At 44.8% G+C, this 20977-nt stretch overlaps 1 protein-coding gene across 4 annotated transcripts in view; it reads right to left on the bottom strand.

Annotated features, from left to right (window-relative positions):
• Positions 1-20977, bottom strand: part of PTPN21 (protein tyrosine phosphatase non-receptor type 21) — a 73048-nt gene that overhangs the window by 8287 nt on the left and 43784 nt on the right. For all 4 annotated transcript variants that reach the window (XR_009518307.1, XR_009518308.1, XR_009518306.1 and 1 more), the window contains exons 11-18: positions 18494-18554; positions 15965-16049; positions 10337-11760; positions 4963-5100; positions 3873-4094; positions 1060-1188; positions 636-870; positions 31-191 (exon numbers count right to left, since the gene is read on the bottom strand). Coding sequence is in view for 1 of the 4 variants with exons in the window: in XM_060004084.1 (XP_059860067.1) it covers positions 31-191; positions 636-870; positions 1060-1188; positions 3873-4094; positions 4963-5100; positions 10337-11760; positions 15965-16049; positions 18494-18554 (2455 nt within the window). In the remaining 3 variants the exon portion in view is untranslated. The remainder of the gene's footprint in view (positions 1-30; positions 192-635; positions 871-1059; positions 1189-3872; positions 4095-4962; positions 5101-10336; positions 11761-15964; positions 16050-18493; positions 18555-20977) is intronic.

The raw sequence follows: 20977 nt of genomic DNA, 5'->3' as shown, positions 1-20977 counted from the left end.
TCTTCCCTCATCAGCAGGGGAAATAAGCACCTCGTTGTGTTCCAGACAGGCAATCATGATCTCTGACAAAATAACGACGCCAGTCCGTCCCACGCCAGCACTGCAGTGGACCAGTAACGGAGGGTTGGGGCTTTTTGGTTCACTTGTACTATTTGTATGGCGTCGAACAGACTGGATCTCTTCAAGGTATGCTGTGAAATATCAATGAAACAGAAAAATACAAAGGGATTAAGGCCTATCAAATTGACAATTTTCAGATCATCTCCACTGACTGAGAAAACTCCAGATACAGAGCACCAGGTGCCAATTAACCAACCCCAACTATTAACTGACAGTGTGATCTTGGACAAGTCCCTGACTCCTCCTGGGCTTCCGTTTTCTCATCTACAAAATGAAAAGGAGGAGAAACTCTCTAGGAGTCAGTAATGGCATTCTACTCATTACCAAATTACACTTTAAAACCTCTTCTGTTAAGCCTCCCCTAAACACTTGAAATTTTTATTTTAAAACAAGCCCACAGCTTACATGGGACAACATAAAGGAAATACAGGAAATGTTTCAGGAACTTAAGTCTTCCTCTCTGTGGTGGATTTAACAGCTCTGGCAAAGGCTGTGCTGGGAATGAAGATACTTACATAAAAATCCCTTGAGGTCCTCTGGACAGCCATGCTCAGGCCAGTCTGTGTACTGGAGATGCCACACCGTCCTCTCCTGCCCCGTGAGAAGGTGCTTCATCTTCAAGCCCGTGGTGGCATAGCAGCCAGAGTCTGTGCGGAACCGGGTGGTGATCTTAAACCTTCCATAGGTGACAGTGTTGTGCCTGGAACCAAGGCGTGGCCAATACCTAAAGCTCTTCTCCCTTCCACCCTCCTGTTAGAGACAAGTGCAGTTAAAACACAATACAAGAGCCAGCAAAGGATGCCCCTCACAGAGAGCATGTCTGAAACTCAGAACTGCAACCTTACCCTGCCCTTTTTTCTAAAAGTCAAGATTACACATGATCAACATAAACTGTTTTTCTGAGGCTGAGAAAATCAATTAAGAGAAATGAGTACTTACCTCTTCTGCTGTCACCATTGCTATAATTGCAATTCCCTGTTCCCACACCATCTGCCAAAAGTCCTGACAGGTATTTTGTAATGGTCCCTGAGTGGCAATATAATCCCATTCAATTCCACTGACAGAGACCTGAAATTAGAAAAGGTTTTAAAAGAAATTAATATGTATGTGTATAATACATGTATATACATTTGTTCATGGTAACATGAAAAAAGCAAACTGAAATATTCAGCAGAATAAAGAAAGACTTTTATCTTATTCTTTTTCCTTATTAGTGCCATTTCCATTACTGATATCTTTATAAACGTATGCGCTATGAATTCACATAATATCTATGTGACCTAGGGCAATTTCCTTAAGCTCTCCAAATTTCAATTTTCATCTATACAACAAAAATATTCCCTACCCTCATGTTGTCAGGATTAAGCGAGCCAATATGTATGGTGCCCTGCACATGATAGGTTCTTAATAAATTATTGTTATTGCTGCTGTTAGGTTCTTCTCATAAAAATAATATCAACGTCATCATATCCCAAATCTCAAACACAATTTTCCCTCGTGAAGTACTACACACATTGGATCAAGTACTAGCAATTGAGTCAAAACCTAAGTTAAACATCAAATTTCTAGGGGAAAAAAGTCTTCCTGCCTAAGGAGTTCACCTCTGAACTTCTGAGTCAGGATCACCCTCCATACTAAATTTCCACTTAGGATTTAACCTCCTTGAAAACAGTCTAATATAATAATTACAGGATTTGTAGTCAGGAAATCTGGGTTAAATCTCGGCTCCCCCACTGCTGAGTGACGACCATAACCGCTTTCCGAGTGCCCCGAGTGTAAACCCTGGGCCACGCACCCTTTCCACTCATGCCCCCATTTAAGGCTGCAGCCTGAGTCACACCCCCATCCTCCCACTGGGCCCGTGGTGGGTGACCAGGCACCACAGCGAACAAGAACCAGGGAGGAAGGATCTGATGGGGAGCAAAATGGGGGAGGTCAGCACTTCCTTATTCAGAGATAAGTACAACGAGGTCCCACACTGCTAAGTGGTCGATCCACGAATTCTGAAGTCAGACTCCTTCCACTGTTCTTCGGGCTGTCTCTGAAGATTCTGAAATACCACCACAGAACCACAATGTTATTCAACCCTCATCCACCCAGTCATGGGAGACTGGCTCAGCTATTCCAAAGAGATGCTCAGTTTTTAAATAACTTATGCCCATGTTTAAAAAGCTTGTGCACAAATTCCCAAAGACCATCAAGGGCTTTCACATGCAGACTGCTGGGCCTCTACAAAGTCTTAAGTGTGAAACGGCTCTCATCAAACATCACTTGCAAACTAAATAAAATGTGGGAAAGAAGGAAAATAACACCTGCCCATAGACACTTACTCATTCACTCACTATAAGGAAATTTCTTCTTCCCGAAACAACGAACTGACTCTCCAGCCAGCATGGAGAAGACAGAGCATCTGGCTTTTCTCACCTTCCTGTTGTGAATCATCACTTTTTCCATTTTAATGGGTGTAACGTTACCCCAGTTAAACGGCATTATACTGTTTACAGGGAAAAAGCAGCACTGCTTAAGAACAAAATAATGTTTAAAAATGATTAAAAGAGGGACCTCCCTGGTGGCACAGTGGTTAAGAATCCGCCTGCCAATGCAGGGGACATGGGTTTGATCCCTGGTCCAGGAAGATCCCATATGCTGTGGAGCAACTAAGCCCATGCGCCAGAACTACTGAGCCTGTGCTCTAGAGCCCACGTGCCACAACTACTGTAGCCCGCACTCCTAGAGCCTTTGCTCTGCAACGAGAAGCCACCGCAATGAGAAGCCCGCGCACCACAACGAAGAGTAGCCCCCGCTCGCCGCAACTAGAGAAAAGCCTGTGCGCAGCAACGAGGACCCAACACAGCCAAAAATAAACTAATTAATTTTAAGAAATTGTTCTTATAAAATATTTAATGGCTACAAAAGAAAATAAATGATTAAGAGGGACTTCCCTGGTTGTCCAGTGGTAAAGAATCCGCCTTCCAATGCAGGGGATGCGGGCTTGATCCCTGGTCGGGGAACTAAGATCCCATATGCTGCAGGGCAACTAAGCCCACGCGCCACAACTACAGAGCCCACACGCCCTGGAGCTTATGCACCACAACTAGAGAAGAGAAAACCTGCACGCCACCAACTAGAGAGAAGCCCATGCGCCACAATGAAGAGCCGGCGCACCACAACAAAAGATCCCGCATGCCTCAACGAAGATCTCTCGTGCCGCAACTAAGACCCGACGTGGCCTAAAAAATAAAAATAAATAAATTAATAAATTTAAAACTGGGAGAATGCTAGAAAGGCTGGAGGCACGGAAGTACTTAAACTTGTAACAATCTTAAAAAAAAAATGACTAAGAGAGTATGCAAAGAGTGCAGATGGTACCACCATAAGGAAAAGCTTTGGTAAACACCAGACACTTCTTTTACATAAAAATGCATGTAGGTATGTGATAAGGGAAAACTAGCAATTCAGTTGCACTTGAGAGAATTTATGAGCTATAAAGAGGTCCTCAGATTTAGAAGCACAAAGTTCTCAAGTCAGACAAATGAGTGGTCCCGGAGTCCTGGTAACAATGCTGGGCACAGAGGGATCAAACACTGTGTGTCCAGCTTTGGTGTATGGATTTCCCAACTTACAGTACAGTTTGTCCCAACGATTCAAAACTAGGATGTTTTTAGAAAACAGACATGAATACAATTCTTACCATTCTCCTAATTTAACTGGAAACTTCACATCTTGTGTATCACTCTAAGCATTCCCCTCACCTTAATATGTGACGCGTTGATGTAACCGGTATTGTTTTCTTTGGTTGGGACCAGTTCCACTCTGGCGTCGTCATAGGGAAGAACATCTTGGAACCGATTTCTTTCTGCATTTTCAGGGAGTCGTGCTGTTGAGCACTCCCCATCAACAAGCCGCTTTTTAAGAATTCTTTCATATTCTGTGAATACCATTCCTTGTTCTAACCGCTGTTCCAGAATTTTACACTGAAAAATAGAAAGTGAGGAATAATATGAATACAGTCCCATGCCACAGCTGCATTTTGACCGTACACTTGAAATCTCATTTTCTTTTTCAAGTCCAGTATTACCCAATATTGAAAATTCTAGATGAAACCAAAGTTAAATTTAACAAGTCATAACAACAAAAGAACAAATGAAATAATCTTATTGGTGAGAAACATGATGCAAAGTTCTGTGTCAACTTGGCCTAAAACAATTCGTTGAATTCATCTTCTCTAAATCTACAGTCAATTATGTGACTCCCTAAGAATGGAATATTCTCCTGGAGAACAGTAAATCCTGAAGTAGGATAATCAATTCCAACCTCTATGAACAAATGCTGCAATTTTATAATATATATAAAAAACACAAAACATTATTGGAAACTATCTCCAGGATCCAGTTGTAAGCAAATTAATTTTTGCTTAGCATAATTCATGCCTGTCTAATTTTGATATAATAGAACCTCATAGCAAATACATCTCAGTCACAAAGTTTTGAAAAATTCAGTAACCGTTCACTGTTAAGTTTTCGATGTAATGAAAGCAGTCGATATCTGCTTTCCTTCCTATGTGTACGCATTTGCACATTTCCTCTAACTTCATGGCCAGAAGAAGGTAAAGAACAGTATTCAGAAACGAACAGACAAAAATCAACATTTAGCCTGAAATTATCTATTAAGACATTAGCTATAAATTTGCCCCAGTTTTGAAGGCCAGATGACAAAATTCCTAACACTCATTTATAATTATCAAATGTGTTAGAAAATTCAGTAAAATCTCAAGAAGGCAGTTCTGCAACACTGTATCAGCTGTTCCAGGGCAGGCGTGCAGACCCGTGGTCTGGTACGTACCCTCTCATCATTCGTGGCTCTGGCAGGCACCTCCTTTCCTTCATCAGGCAGAGGCAGTCGAGACAGGGAGAGTCCATTTAGGGCAGCCAGTTTGAGAGGACCAATTTTTTTTGCATCTACTCGGCTCTTTTTCATTCCCTACAAAAATATTTATATGTATATATCAAATATACACAAATACAATCCCTTTGAAAAGAGATTTCAATGGACTGAAGACAGTTAACAGAGGGTGGGTTCTCCTAAACCAACAACCACAGGAGAGCTTACATTCCACACACACACACACACACACACACACACACACACACACACACACACACACACACACACACACACGTTTGTTTCACAAAGATTAGGAGGAAGACATTCCTTTTAAGGCCAAAGCCCTGATAAGTCTTCCAGATATAAGGTTTTGAAATGCAACTGGTTTCAGGGCTCTGTTGTAATGAAAGGTGAGGCTCCAAGCAGACAGCATTCCTTCACAGGACTCCTCCTCCTATCAAACCGTGACACACACACAAATCAGCTGCAATCCACAAAGAGGGTTTTAAATGCAGTCACCTCATTGCAATAAGCTTTTATACATTTTAAAAAAATACCAATTTGTTCTTTTTCAATGTCTTCTCTGGTGGCTCTGTTGTATTCTACATTCTGTTGCAGACTTGTGTGACCTGGGTTAGCTCACCACACCTCTGGTAAATGCAGTTAGAACCACCACATTTTTAAATGAGGAGAACATCATTATACCAAGAGAGGGTACAAGAGAGGGCACAGACGGAATTCTGTCTCCTGAAAACTGGTGTTTCCTAAAGTTATTATTAAAGCCAATGATTTTGCTCTCCGAGGCAAACGAGCCCAGGAATGCCAAGTCTTCTTCAATAGTCTACACCTCCTTGGAAGCCATCGTAATTATCATGACTGTAGCCCTAATTTGACAGAAATGGTTTTCTCAGTTCTATCTCATAAATGAAATCAGCAGTTCTCTTCTGTCTCATAAATAAAATCAACTTTACTGCAGCTCTGTCAGCCTTGGAGAGAGGGAGGCTACACAGACTAAAAGGTTCCTGCTTAGGCTAAAATGTCATGATTCTCATGTGTGCAGAAAACAGTGGCGTGCAGAAAGCAGGTAAATGTTTAACAATGGACTTTGTGGCAGGAGAGTGGGAACAGTTCTGATGTGTGAAGTTTGCCAGGTTCCACGGTACAAATACTCCCATCACAGCTAATTTCAATCTGCCAGTGGAACATCAGAGGCCTCACAAGAGCCTGAAAATTTAACACTCAGCTCCCACCAGCCAGCAGAGGTGGCTCCAGCACTGCTTGGCCTGAAAATGACTCAAAAGGCCCCAGCACACGTGTGCTGGATGATTGGTAAGGTCAGTTCTAAAGCCAGTATTTTTTTTTAATTTTTTTAAAAATTTATTTTATTTTATTTTATTTATTTTTGGCTGTGCTGGGTCTTCATTTCTGCGCATGGGCTTTTTCTAGTTGCAGTGAGCGGGGGCTACTCTTCGTTGCGGTGCGCTGGCCTCTCATTGTGGTGGCTTCCCTTGTCGCGGAGCACGGGCTCTAGGTGCGCAGGCTTCAGCAGCTGTGGCTTGCAGGCTCTAGAGTGCAGTAGTTGTGGCGCATGGGCTTAGTTGCTCCACAGCATGTGGGATTTTCCCGGACCAGGGCTTGAACCCGTGTCCCCTGCATTGGCAGGCAGATTCCTAACCACTGCACCACCAGGGAAGCCCCAAAGCCAGTATTTGAAGAAAGGGTCTTATAGTCAAAACTCACTTCAAATACCCCTTACTTAGCCCTCAGAGTACAAGAGCATGGTTTCAAATGTACATAAGACTAAGGGTGAAACAAAAACTCCTTATGCAGATGCACAAGCACTCAAACCAGTCTACCTTTTCCAGATAGCAATCAAGTCGCCATAGGTGGAGATGGGTGGAGAATTCTAAAATGTTCCTGCTTCTCTGCAATTTATTTCACTGTTTTTAATACTAAACCTCTAGAACCATAATTCATATTAGTATATTCGCTTGCTGTAACAATTAAAATAATGGCCACCCTGAGTTACTATGAAGGGGGTCAGAGGATTAGCAGGGGGTTGGACTCTTCAGCTCTTGGGAAGCCAAAAGTTAAATGTATGATGCCACCTCACAGTAATAAGTTAAACTTGACTGAGCATTTTCCCCCAACTCTCTGGGGTCATCTCGGTTACAAATGAGAAAATGGGAGTCAGAGAGATTAAGTTGTTTGCCCAGTGTCACACAGCTGCCTCTTTATACATGGCACATAGGGTCAACACAATGAAAACCGTGCATTAAAATCAGTTATGCTGCATCATAGAATTTAGAAAGCACTTTTCATGCCTAACCCTATGTGGGACCTAACACAACGCCACAGCAGACAGAGGAGGGGTGACCGTCCTGTGTTACGGATGGAGAAGCTGAGGCCCTGGTGTGTGAAGGGCCCGGCCCACTGGGCAGAGAACTAATGAATGGCAGGTTCTAGACTCAGACCCAAGTTTTCCACTCTTAGGTCCTGTACCTTCTCCTGGGCCACAGCTGCCATTCACATTCCTTAAGTAGGGAGATCCCTTATGCGAAAAGAAGGGGTAAAAAAGGATAATCCAATCACATAATCTCACTAATACTATAGGTCTAGAAGTCAATGAGGGGGAAATTTTGTATTTTTAGAGAACCAAACCGATAAAAGTCCTCAGATTTAGCAGAATTCGCTGGGCCGTTCAAAACTACAGGGACAATAGCCTTGAACACTGGACTCTACTCAAAACAAGTATCATTCGGGGAAAGACTCAGGTCACACATAAAAACTATGTTCATGATGTAATCAGTGAAGAGTGTCAACTATGAGAGGGCCCCGTCCAGCTGGCTCAGGACTCAGGCAGTTACTTCGGGAGACACGTCCACACCCTGTCCTGCCCTGAATCACTGATTGTGAGCCCATGCCCTCCGCTTCAGCCGACCTGAGACACTGGCCTTTACTGTCAGACAGATGAGTAAGAATGTACTCCCAAGAAAAATTTAAAATAAATTTACAATTCCAACCCATTGAAAGAAAACACGTTTAAATTCACGGCACTACTGTAAGTAGTTTGAGCCTGTGTATACTGATCTATTTCATAACCACTATAATATTGTGTGAACTTTCCTCCTGCTTATGAAGATGTTTGTAGCATCTTAGAAGATCTAATAATACACTAGGGCAGAACCACATTTGTGACGCGCCCTCAGGTCTGAATATGCCCACCAGCAAAAATGGGGGGAGGAGTCCCTAGCTGCCAGGACACTGGGAGCAACTGGGAGACAGAATGCATAGGCTAATTAATCACTTTCACTTGGCAGGAGCGCAGGGCACAGGGAATGGAGCCCTGGGCAAGGAGGAGCCTGAGCAAGGAAGCCAGATGACTCAGAGTGGACACGCTGACATGACAATGCCACAGATGCCTGGGCAAAGCTGAGGAACTCAGAGTTAAAAGGTTTCAGTGGAAAGACAGAGAACAGCAAAGCTTAGACAAGCAATTATTACTTAATAAAATATACTACTTCGATGCAGAACAATGTAGAAGATAGGAGAACCAGTTGCAGAGATAAATATGGGTTTAAATTTTCAGTTCGGTCACTCATTAGCTGTGTGACCTTGGGAAAGTTACTTAATATCTCAGAGTCTATTTTCTCATCTGTAGAAACAATAGGCCTGTTGTAAACTGGACATGGTAAAGCAGATGGCCTGCTCAGCACATGGTAAATGCTCTGGGAATGGCAGCTAGAGATGATGTTATGCTCTTTTATATTTTGCCTCAAGTAGATAAAAAGTGCTTAAACCACAGTTATTTATCATCCTGAATATTAAGGAGCTGCATTTTCTACAAGGGACCTTCCTTGGGTTCTCAGTTCACTCAGTCTCTCTTTTAAAGAGACCTGGAGGTAGGAATGTAAATTGGTGCAGCCACTATGGAGAACAGTATGGAGGTTCCTTAAAAAACTACAAATAGAACTACCATAGGACCCAGCAGTCCCACTACTGGGCACATACCCTGAGAAAACCATAATTCAAAAAGAGTCATGTACCACAATGTTTACTGCAGCACTATTTACAACTGCCAGGACATGGAAGCAACCTAAATGTCCATCGACAGATGAATGGATAAAGAAGATGTGGCACATATATACAATGGAATATTACTCAGCCATAAAAAGGAACAAAACTGAATTATTTGTAATGAGATGGATGGACCTAGAGTCTGTCATACAGAGTGAAGTAAGTCAGAAAGAGAAAAACAAATGCCATATGCTAACACACATATATGGAAACTAAAAAAATGGTACTGATGAACCTAGTGGCAGGGCAGGAATAAAGATGCAGACGTAGAGAACACACTTGAGGACATGGGGTGGGGGAGGGGGAAGGGGAAGCTGGGACGAAGTGAGAGAGTGGCATGGACATATATACACTACCAAATGTAACAGGGATTTCTAGTGGGAAGCAGCCGCATAGCACAGAGAGATCAGCTCCGTGCTTTGTGACCACCTAGAGGGGTGGGATAGGGAGGGTGGGAGGGAGGTTCAAGAGGGAGGGGATATGGGGAATATGTATACTTACAGCTGATTCACTTTGTTGTACAGCAGAAACTAACACAATATTGTTAAGCAATTATACTCCAATAAAGATATAAAGAATAAATAAAGAGACCTGGAGCTCTTGGGTTTTTTGTCTTGACAAAGTGCCACCTTCCAGCTCCAGAATCACCCTCCAGCCCTCAGAGGTCACAGCCCAGCAGTTCAAGCTGTACCCACACAGACTGCGACATAAGGAATACATTAGGGACACTTCGGGGAATGCTTCCCTCAGACCCCAAACAAGCAAACTGAACAAGAGCAGCCCTAGACCCTGCACCACAGCGGGGTATTTTTACGGGTGGCTGACAAAGCAATCCTGGCTAAAGTAGTGAAACCTTTACTCCCTTTTCCATCACACTGCATTACTAAAACTTGCCATTCATTCTTTCTCTTCCATTCCACAGAGCCTCCTACATTTACCTTTCACTTCAGCTAAGTTATTACCTCCAGCAAAACCACGAAAATTCTAATCCCTCCCCATTATTTCCAGAGATACTCAAACTCAAAGTATTACAAATAAGACAAAAACTGGGCAAAATATGTGTTGGCTGGCGGGGGGGGGGGGGAGTTGAAACAACTTAAAAGGAAAAAGGCTGAAAAACATCAGAAGTAATGAGTGAAAGAAAAGATGGATAGAGGGCAGAAGGCATTGAGAAAAGTCAGGTGTACAGGGCATCGTGCTGGGTTGGGTGACCCCGCCAACCCCCGCCCCCCACCCCGCACACTGAACGGCTCACCCCTAACGGCGGAAGCCCTTCCACGACATTCTTCTTTCCGGAGAGGAGATCTGACACCGGCCTCTTCTTCAAAGAGTCCCTCCTGGCGCGGTACCTCCCGGACGTGGTGAGGTCGGACTCGGACATGGAGGGCGTCAGCAGCCCGTCCCTCCTGGGCCGCGGGCCTTCCCCGGGCGTGGGAACTGGGCTGCCGGCCCTCCCCTTTCTCTCGGCCTCAGTGACGTGGGCCTTGGGCTCAAGGCTGTGCGTGGGGCCGGCGGCCGGGGGGCCGGGCGTGTGGGGGCCGCTCCGCGGGGCTTGCTGGGAGTAGCTGCCCCGGGGCGCCCGCACCTGCGCCCCGCGCCCCTCCTCCAAGTCCTCCTCCTCCTCCTCGCTGCTGTGTATCAGCATGGTGGCGTCTGAAAGGGACTTTTTGTGACCGTATCTGCTCTGCTGCTCATCGTCCTCTTCTCGCTTTGTCCTTTCAGTGACGACGTTTGGCTGGGAGCCCGTGGAGACGGCCCGCGGAGCCACGTCCGCCGCTGACGCCGACATGGTCCTCTCCTTGAGCCGCAGGCCCTCAAAGCCGTGGGTCAGCCCGGCGATCTCAATGCTGTTCCTCTTCTGGAGATGGGCGTGCCGGGCTGAGGTCAGGGGCTCGCTGACCTCCTGCAGGGAATGCGCCACCGGCAAGCTGTCCTCCTGGAACGTCTGGACAGAGTGATGGACCCGCCGGGTGATGAGATCGGGGTTGCTGCTGCTGATGTAGAGGTGGCGGGACAGGTCAGGGGTGCTGTTGGCGGGCCTGGGGTACGGGTAGGGGGGCGGCGGGCGGTACACCTGCGTCCTCATGATGTTGGGGGCTGGGTAGTCCCGGGCCTGGAGCTGCACGTTGGTCAGCTCGGGCACGCTGACGGCACCCACCACCGGCCGCCTCTCTGCGGGGTATGGGTAAGGGGCCTGGCTGTGGAAACTGTAATTCAGGTTGAACGGGTAGTGGGCCGACGGGGGGGAGCTGAAGTGCGCGTGCTCCCGGATCTCGGGCTGGCTGTAGACCAGCGCATCGGGCCTGCTGTACGCGTATGAGCTGCCGATGTTGAGGTTTCTCAGCGAGTGGCTCTGCCTCTCGGCGGGCGCCAGGCCTCTGTGGAGCTGCTTCATCACCGTCTCATAGTCGGGGGTCGGGCGGTAGGACGGGGGGATCAGGGCGCTGTGCCGGTGCGATGGGACGTAGTCAGGCCTCATGATGTCACTCCCGGTGATGCTTGGGTTCGAGGACATGGGTGAGGGCTGCAAGTAGGGCTGGGGGTTATTTAAGGAGCTGGTGCTGTGTGCACTGTAGACACTGCCGTTGCGGAGGCGACCACTCAGGTCAATCTGGGCTCGATCCAAACTTGTCTGAGAGTGACAGTAGTATCCATTCTGGTTGGTCACAAACAGGTTATCTGGGGGGAAAAACAAAACATTTAAAATGTATATTTTAGGGCTTCCCTGGTGGCGCAGCGGTTGAGAGTCTGCCTGCCGATGCAGGGGACACAGGTTCGTGCCCCGGTCCGGGAAGATCCCACATGCCACGGAGCGGCTGGGCCCGTGAGCCATGGCCGCTGAGCCTGCGCGTCCAGAGGCTGTGCTCCGCAACAGGAGAGGCCACAACAGTGAGAGGCCCGCGTACCGCAAAAAAAAAAAAAATGTATATTTTAAAATGAGATTTTCTGAATGTACAAAAGTGGATCAATTACTCTAGACAAATACTGAGACAGGCCCCGAACGTTGATGACATTCTCAGCGTACCTCATGAAACTCCACCCTGAAGTGACCTGGCTCTAGCCACAGCTCTGAGTGACCCTGGACAGGGGGTTTCTGGGAGCCTCGCCTCCTCATCTAGAGAATGGGGATGGCCCTGCCTACTCTAAGGGTGGTATCCAGGATTTGACACCCAATAAAGAGCAGCCAAATCTAAGCCCAATATTGAGAGTACAACTGTGCCACAGAACACTGTCTTTTTCTGAAAGTCAAAAACGTGTTTTACTAGAGACACAAAGCAGGCTTTCTGGAAGTCTGGGGGACTGCAGGCAGAGATACTGTTCAGGGCTTTGGGTCTCTGACTCTGCTTTCTCCCCTCACTGGAGATGTGGCCTTGATGATGCTGAGCTAGTTCAAGCACCAACTGTCTGTAAACAGTTCCTTAAATGAAACTCTAGGCGGGCTGTATAGATTCTTCCACAGTGAAGACACAAAAGGGCAACAGTTGGGCAGGATCTGAGCCTCTTCAGGTCCAACAGTGTCACCAGTAGCTGTATACCTCCCTAGGGGCCAGAAGCCAAGAAGAGCCTTGCCAAGACAGCCACACCTGCCCCCTGCTCCAGCCCCCACGCTGCAGTAAGACTGGGGTCCCAGCTAGCAGAATCTAGCTTGGCTGTGTGTGCACCTGGTCGGGGCTGGTAGGAGGCATGCTTCTTCAGTCCAACCTGTAGTTCACCTGGAAAACTAACGAGGGTGATTTCTAACCATCAGAGAACAGTTGCCATCGAAAAGCATTCTTTTTTCGATTCAAAAGCCTCTTGGCGGTTTAAGTGCCAAATGATTATCAAAGTGAACATGCCACAGCCTCGTGTGTGGCACATACAGCCACAAAGGGATGGGCCTCAAACGCACCACTGTTTCTTCCTATGGACACGCAATGCTTCCTTGTTCCTGTCCATTTCCCGTATCTGGAACACTCTGCAATGTGCGTCTACGGAGTCCCCTCTACTCACTGCTGTCACAGCTCAGCCTCGTTCAAGCCCGTCCAGACTCGCACAATACCCGCCGGCCTGGCCTCCCCATCTCCAGGCTCCTCTGGGTACTCCATGAACCATTCATTTACGAGTCTGTATGTGTGAAAGACTATGCTAAGAACTAACGGGGGGAAAATGACTGGAATCCAGATAAATGTAAAGGGAAAGGTGTGTACCCAAATCACCAGGATCCAAGGAAGAAGCGTGACAATGAAAGGAGATAAGCGTTACAGGAGTCCGGAGGAGAGGAGGATCGCTTCCAGCTTGGGCCAGGCTGACGGGACAGGGAGAAGACCAAGAACAGCCCCCCAGGGGATATAGCCCTCAAGGGGTATGTGGGTGGGGTTTCATCAGTAGCCGGGCTCTCTACCTCTGAGTGCGCGCGGATCACTCGGATCCCACCCAGCAATCTCCAGGCTCCCTTCTCCTTGCCACCGTGCCCAACATTCCAGATGGAAAGGGACCCCAGCCCGAGTCCCTGGGGCAGGCTGACGTGGAGCAGAGCCCTCCTGCCAGTGCACAATGGACACGGGTAACCTGAGAAAGAAGTAAGCTTTCCTGCGTAAGCCACTAAGAGTTTAGAATTGGTTCCCACACGGCAGCCTAGCCCATCCTGACTGGGCGGAAGCATGTGGGCAGGAGGGTGCATGGGATAAGGACCCTTGTGGGTGACAGAGCAGTGCGGGCAAAGCTGGGAGACAAGGCACAGAGGGAGTGCTCGGTCTGGCTGGAGTACCAGGTAGCCGGAGAGGGTAGAGAACAGTGGGGAATAAGACAGGAAGAGTAGCATGAAGAAACATCACAGAGAACGTTGAATACTAGACAAAGGAACGATCGTCAGGGAGATGGGATAAGATGAGCCTGGCTGCTGAGTGTCAGGTGAACCAGGGCAAGTGGGGATTGAAGACTGAAGCTATCAGCAGCTATGATGCAAGAACTAATGAGATGTTTAAAAAAAAAAAAAAAAAAAAAGAACTGGATTAGCAGCAGAGGGACAGGGCGAAGGGGACATGGAAGAGGTGTTACATGGAGTTCATCAGAGGCAATAGGGTTTGCAACTGTCAGGGTATTGAAGGCAAAAAGAGAAAAGAAAAATTACATGCAGTTTGGAATCCAAGTAACCAGGAGGGTGACTTCGTCGTAAAGAAGTAAGGAACTTGGGCAAAGGGGCTTGTGGACTAGAGTGATGGGCTCAAATGCAGGATGTCAGTCTTCAGCAAGCTGTAATGGTGGATAATATTCACTGAGTGCTTCCCACTCAGCCGGGTAGCCCGCTGAGGGCTCACATGCAGTAGCTCCTTTCACTGCCCCAACAGTTGTCAGACAGATGAAATGTGGGGCTGGAGCATAGCAGTGATGACGGGGTGGGAAACGCAGTCATCCTCGCTGAAACCCGAACCATGGATGAAACGAGGCTGCTGCAGAAGCCCGCGGGGGGAGAAGAGGCACTGGGCAGACTTTGGGAGCAGTGAACACCGATGGTACAGGAGGAGGGAGAACCCAGTGCAGGGAAGAGAGGTCTGTCAATAGCCTAGACTGCTGGAATCGGATGGGAAGGAGAATGTGCGGGGCTCTGGGGACCTGTGAGAGGGCAGCTTGAACAGAGTAGCAAAGGTAGGAGAAGTAAAGGGGTAACCAGGAGGCAGAAGGAGCACACACGTGTTACTCTCAGAAGTGGGGTGAAAAATGAAAGAAAAAAATAATTCAAACTGCAGTTTGAAGAGAGAAGAGAGGAAAAATAGTAGGATGCTTACAGATGGAGGAAAAGGGATGAACAGCAAGGAAACACTAACAGTGCAGAGAGAAGAGCCTTTTCCTGGAAGTGGGTGGGAGCTGGGGTCACAAAACCAAAGGAGGGCAGTGTGCAAGGAGGAGAAGACCGTGAAGAAGGTGAAAACATCCTGAGGGGGACACTCTGGGAACCCAGAGCCCAATCCATCCCCTCCCACCCACCCGTCGCACTGCACGGAAAGTCTCATCTTACACACAAGGCCCGGCACCAGCAATGCGTCACCACCCACCTTCCAGTCCCTTCACACACCATGTTCTACCAGTTCCCTGTGGGACTGAGTCCAGCCACCCTCTTCCTTGTTTGTGCCAATGCATTCACTATCCACACCCCCTTCACAAAACCAGGAGCAGCAATCCCAACAGGAACCTGCCTCTCTCTACATATGGAAATCTACCCATCTTTTGAGGTCCAAAAAGCCTTTCTCAGTCTCTCCAGCATGATGAGCAATTGCTCGCTCTCTCTCATCACAACAATCATGTTCTCTTTGTATTTAAGTTATTTGTGTACTTGTCTTATCCTCCACCATTAGAATCTAAGCTTCTTGAGATACGGAATTACTTCTCTGCGTAAATCCCCTCAGCCTTTATAGCAGAGCCCTGTGGGCAGAGTCTGTAAAATGAATGCTGGAGACTTAGCTTCGGAGGCGCTGTTTAAATACAGCTCCCTATACCCATCATGTGAAAGAGGAACGCAAATAGATAAAAATAAAATGTTTAATACTTTACAGTGGGAAGGTCTCAGGCAGGAAAAAACAAAATGAGCTTGGGACATCCCAGAGCTGGAAAGCAAGGAAGCACTCAAAGGCTACTGGGGTGTGTTAACAGGACACGGGAACCACCTTGAAGGAGTGCCCGTGGGCCAAACTTGAGCATCAAAATTTGATATTGAATATTTTCCACCCATTTCCAAAAAACTGACTTTATAATGGCAGCTTCTTCTATGAATCCAGGTTGGCTATAATCATGACAACAACTTTGGATGTAACTTCAGCCAAAAACTATCCTGGCTTCAAGATCTCCAAGTCCTCATTAATTTACTCATAATAATTTTGTAAGGCATTTCAGAAAGAGTATACTTTACCTTGGGAAGAAGTGTATGGTTCTGTATAATGTCCATTATAATGCAGCTGGGGTGGGGGAGGCATCACATAGGGCTGGGGTTTAGGCTGAGAAATGGAAAATTGGAAACAGCATTAAAACACATTACCTATATAATATGTGTACAGTAATTTTCTGCTGGTTTCTTTCTCTCCATTAAAAACTTCTAAAGCAGCCAAACGTATTATATATGAAAAATAAATATGAAGACCCTATAGCTCTTACCATATCTATCATTTTCAGTGTTTCATTTCAGTGTTTCATTTTCAGTGTATCATTTCAGTGTTTCATTTTCAGTGCCAGAATGGCAATGCTAAGCCCTATGCGCTGATATCAGACATCAGACAGCACAAGAAAACAAGCTGTATCCAAAAAGTTAAGAGCAAGAAGGAACAGACAAAAATTTCCTGAATTCTTATATAAACAATTGAACATAAGAAGCTTATATGTAGTATATTTAATCTTATTAGGCAAAATCATCTAGTATTTTAAATATCTACTGATTACTCTTGGCTAAGAGTCAAAAAAATTTTTTAACATCTTTATTGGAGTATAATTGCTTTACAGTGGTGTGTTAGTTTCTGCTTTATAACAAAGTGAATCAGTTATATATATACATATGTTCCCATATATCTTCCCTCTTGTGTCTCTCTCCCTCCCACCCTCCCTATCCCACCCCTCTAGGTGATCACAAAGCACAGAGCTGATCTCCCTGTGCCATGCGGCTGCTTCCCACTAGCTATCTATTTTACATTTGGTAGTGTATATATGTCCATGCCACTCTCTCACTTTGTCACAGCTTACACTTCCCCCTCCCCATATCCTCAAGTCCATTCTCTGGTAGGTCTGTGTCTTTATTCCTGTCTTACCCCTAGGTTCTTCATAACCTTTTTTGTTTTTCCTTAGATTCCATATATATGTGTTAGCATACGGTATCTGTTTTTCTTTCTGACTTACTTCACTCTGTATGACAGACTCTAGGTCCATCCACCTCACTACAAATAACTCAATTTCGTTTCTTTTTATGGCTGAGTAATATTCCATTGTATATATGTGCCACATCTTTATCCATTCATCCAATGATGGACACCTGGGTTGCTTCCATCTCCTGGCTATTGTAAATAGAGGTGCAATGAACATTGTGGTACATGACTCTTTGAATTATGGTTTTCTCAGGGTATATGCCCAGCAGTGGGATTGCTGGGTAGTATGATAGTTCTATTTGTAGTTTTTTAAGGAACCTCCATACTGTTCTCCATAGTGGCTGTAGCAATTTACATGCCCACCAGCAGTGCAAGAGTGTTCCCTTTTCTCCACACCCTCTCCAGCATTTATTGTTTCTAGATTCTTTGATGATGGCCATTCTGACTGGTGTGAGATGATATCTCATTGTAGTTTTGATTTGCATTTCTCTAATGATTAATGATGTTGAGCATTCTTTCATGTGTTTGTTGCCAATCTGTATATCTTCTTTGAGGAAATTTCTGTTTAGGTCTTCTGCCCATTTTTGGATTGGGTTGTTTGTTTTTTTGTTATTGAGCTGCATAAGCTGCTTGTAAATTTTGGAGATTAATCCTTTGTCAGTTGCTTCATTTGCAAATATTTTCCCCCATTCTGAGGGTTGTCTTTTGGTCTTGTTTATGGTTTCCTTTGCTGTGCAAAAGCTTTGAAGTTTCATTAAGTCACATTTGTTTATTTTTGTTTTTATTTCCATTTCTCTAGGAGGTGGGTCAAAAAGGATCTTGCTGTGATTTATGTCATAAAGTGTTCTGCCTATGTTTTCCTCTAAGAGTTTGATAGTTTCTGGCCTTACATTTAGATCTTTAATCCATTTTGAGCTTATTTTTGTGTATGGTGTTAGGGAGTGTTCTAATCTCATACTTTTACATGTACCTGTCCAGTTTTCCCAGCACCACTTACTGAAGAGGCTGTCTTTTCTCCACTGTATATTCTTGCCTCCTTTATCAAAGACAAGGTGACCATATGTGTGTGGGTTTATCTCTGGGCTTTCTATCCTGTTCCATTGATCTATATTTCTGTTTTTGTGCCAGTACCATACTGTCTTGATTACTGTAGCTTTGTAGTATAGTCTGAAGTCAGGGAGCCTGATTCCTCCAGCTCCATTTTTCATTCTCAAGATTGCTTTGGCTATTCGGGGTCTTTTGTGTTTCCATATAAATTGTGAAATTTTTTGTTCTAGTTCTGTGAAAAATGCCAGTGGTAATTTGATAGGGATTGCATTGAATCTGTAGATTGCTTTGGGTAGTAGAGTCATTTTCACAAAATTTTTAATATGAGGTTGGACCTAATATTTAAATATGTATAATATAATAAATATTATATATTATATAAATATTAGGCTTAAGCTATGGAAAATCACCATTTCTTTGGTCAAATATCAGCACACTTTTGTGGTTCAAACTAAAAATTAACAGTGCTAAAAGCATATTTTATTAAGGAAGATGACATCACTAAAAGAAAAAGACCAACTGTATTTTTCCTTCTTTCTTACCAGAGACATCCTCGAAGAAGACCTCCTCCTAATTGGGTTCACTATGACGGTCTGAGTTTGCCTGTAAAATAAGACATGTTTTTGAGAATATATATATATATATATATATATATATATGCACTCATATATACATAACCTTCCTAATTCTACCAAAATAAGTTAATAAGAAGATAAAACAATAAATCTTCTAAAGCAAAAGACAAACTAATCCAATCATAAATTAGAGAAAAGAAAGGAGATTTTCTGTCCTTACCTGGGGCCTCGGCCCTTTCCTGATGCCCAGATCCCTCTGACCACACTCCAGGGTTTGAGCCTCATGGGGCATCAGTCACCTGGACTACCAGAGGGATGGGCAGCAGTAACTTTCCCTGGTCCATTTGGGTGGAACGTCTGGAGTGACCAGAAGCAGAGGGGAAAACAGGCCATGCCAGAGGGCCGCAAACTCATCCCAAGGGAAGCAAGATTCAGTGCAAATGCATCTCTCCTGTAGGCCTGGCTCAGCACTGACCACCTCCATGAAGAGATAAGGTTATAACTTTGGAAACTTAAGAATCTATATTTCCTCTAAGGAACTAAGGTAGGGAAGGAGAAACAGTAGGAAAATTGGTTTGGTGGGCCTGTGATAAATCCATTCACTTTTCTTAGCAAGAAACTTCTCTCTGGTTTTAAGTGTACTTTTTAAAAAGGAATGAGAATATTCAGGAGTGCCGACTAATATTTATCAGATAATCTGAGATTTTAAGATATTCACAGCAAGCTCCATCTTTGAATGAACGTAGCTCACAAACAAACAGAAAAGTCCTTTGGTAATTCAATCTTTTTAACACAGAGGTAGACATTTTTTTATTGTTGTTCTTATGTGTGGTCAGTTACATTGCAAATAAGATCTAGGAACCTAAACACATAGGATTCTTGGCTGTGTTGATGATCTAATTTTGTCAAAGCACTTTTTGAAAAAACTTTGACCATTTGTTCCTAGCTCATGAGCATGTGACACATAATTACTAATTACAGAAATATTTTGTGGGCTTCCCTGGTGGTGCAGTGGTTGAGAGTCCGCCTGCCGATGCAGGGGACGTGGGTTCGTGCCCCGGTCCGGGAAGATCCCACATGCCGCGGAGCGGCTGGGCCCGTGAGCCATGGCTGCTGAGCCTGCGCTCCACAACAGGAGAGGCCACAACAGTGAGAGGCCTGTGTACCACCAAAAAAAAAAAAAAAAAAAATTTTGTGACCCTTGGTTATAGTGTTCTAAGGACTAATTACTGGAAAATCCACAAAGTAAACACTAGCTCCATTTAATCAGTAAATTTACCATAATCTCAAGCCTCATGTCTCATAAATTAACATTATTCTTAGCACTCTAACAACTGATTTCCTATATTCAAACCCTAAATATTAGCTAACCTTTACAAGATTTTTGAGATTAAAAATATTTTACTGATTATTAGGAGCTTATCAAGTAGCTACAGTTGCTTTTAAGAGTTGACTTTTTTTGATTAAATGCTTTCTTTAATAATATCCTTTTATTACCGCTGGAAGGTATTAAGATTGTTGATGAAGAATAAATGTCTCAAAAAAAAAAAAAAAAAGACGTCTCTTTCCCAAAGATGTTCCCCATTCTGCCAGTAGTTATTACTTAACAATAATAAAATGGATGTTAATTCCATCAGACTGCAAAAATACCTGCATCAATTGGTAAAGCATTATATATTAGTAAAGGAGGAGGCCTCCTTAGTGGAACAAGTCAGGAGGGTGTGTCTGGGCCTTTTTTTCTTAAGCACTCCTTAACTGCACATTAATATATTCTTAAAATTCGTGTCCAGAATCTGAAGACACTGCATTTTGTAGCCTTGAAATTTTCTTTCCCTTTATTCTCCATTGTTTAGGCCAACTGGGTCCTTTGAAGTTTACATTTAGTCCAGAGACTCAGTAAACTGACCAAACTTTTAAAGTACTATAAATTCAAAATTCACAGATGGGGAGAAAGGTTGCTGATAGAAACCTCCAACACCATGTCCAGGATTGCCCAGCAGAAACGAGAATAAACTTAAGCGTGTTAAACCCCAAATCCAAGGGTGCACAGCTTAGCAGCACAGGTGGCAACTCCCACACTCGGGATCTATTTTGGCACCTTGCTGGTGGCACCCAGGACGGAGGCGGCACTGCCCCCCGGAGAGGCCACTTCTGCTGAACACCAACTAGTACGTCTTCCGCCTGCCAAACCGTGACGCAGGCAGCCACACCATCGGTTCTAATATTCTAACCTCCTCTTTCTTCCTGCCAACATTCTTATAAAGGCAGTTTGCTCTGAGATCAGCTGTCCTAAACTTAGTACACAGGAGAAAATGGTGTAACTGTTGGTTGTGTTTTGGGGCAGTTACTATGCTGATGGGTGCTGCTAACACTGAGGCAGTTGAAGAACTTAGAAAAAAAAAAAAGAAAACTACTGTAATGCGTGTACTGGAGACGACAAAATAAGAAACG

This window comes from Delphinus delphis, chromosome 2 (assembly GCF_949987515.2).
Source record: "Delphinus delphis chromosome 2, mDelDel1.2, whole genome shotgun sequence".
In the NCBI taxonomy this organism is placed as follows: Eukaryota; Metazoa; Chordata; class Mammalia; order Artiodactyla; family Delphinidae; genus Delphinus; species Delphinus delphis.
The sequence above is the reverse complement of the archived record's forward strand: the minus strand, read 5'-3'. Positions and strand labels throughout refer to the sequence as shown.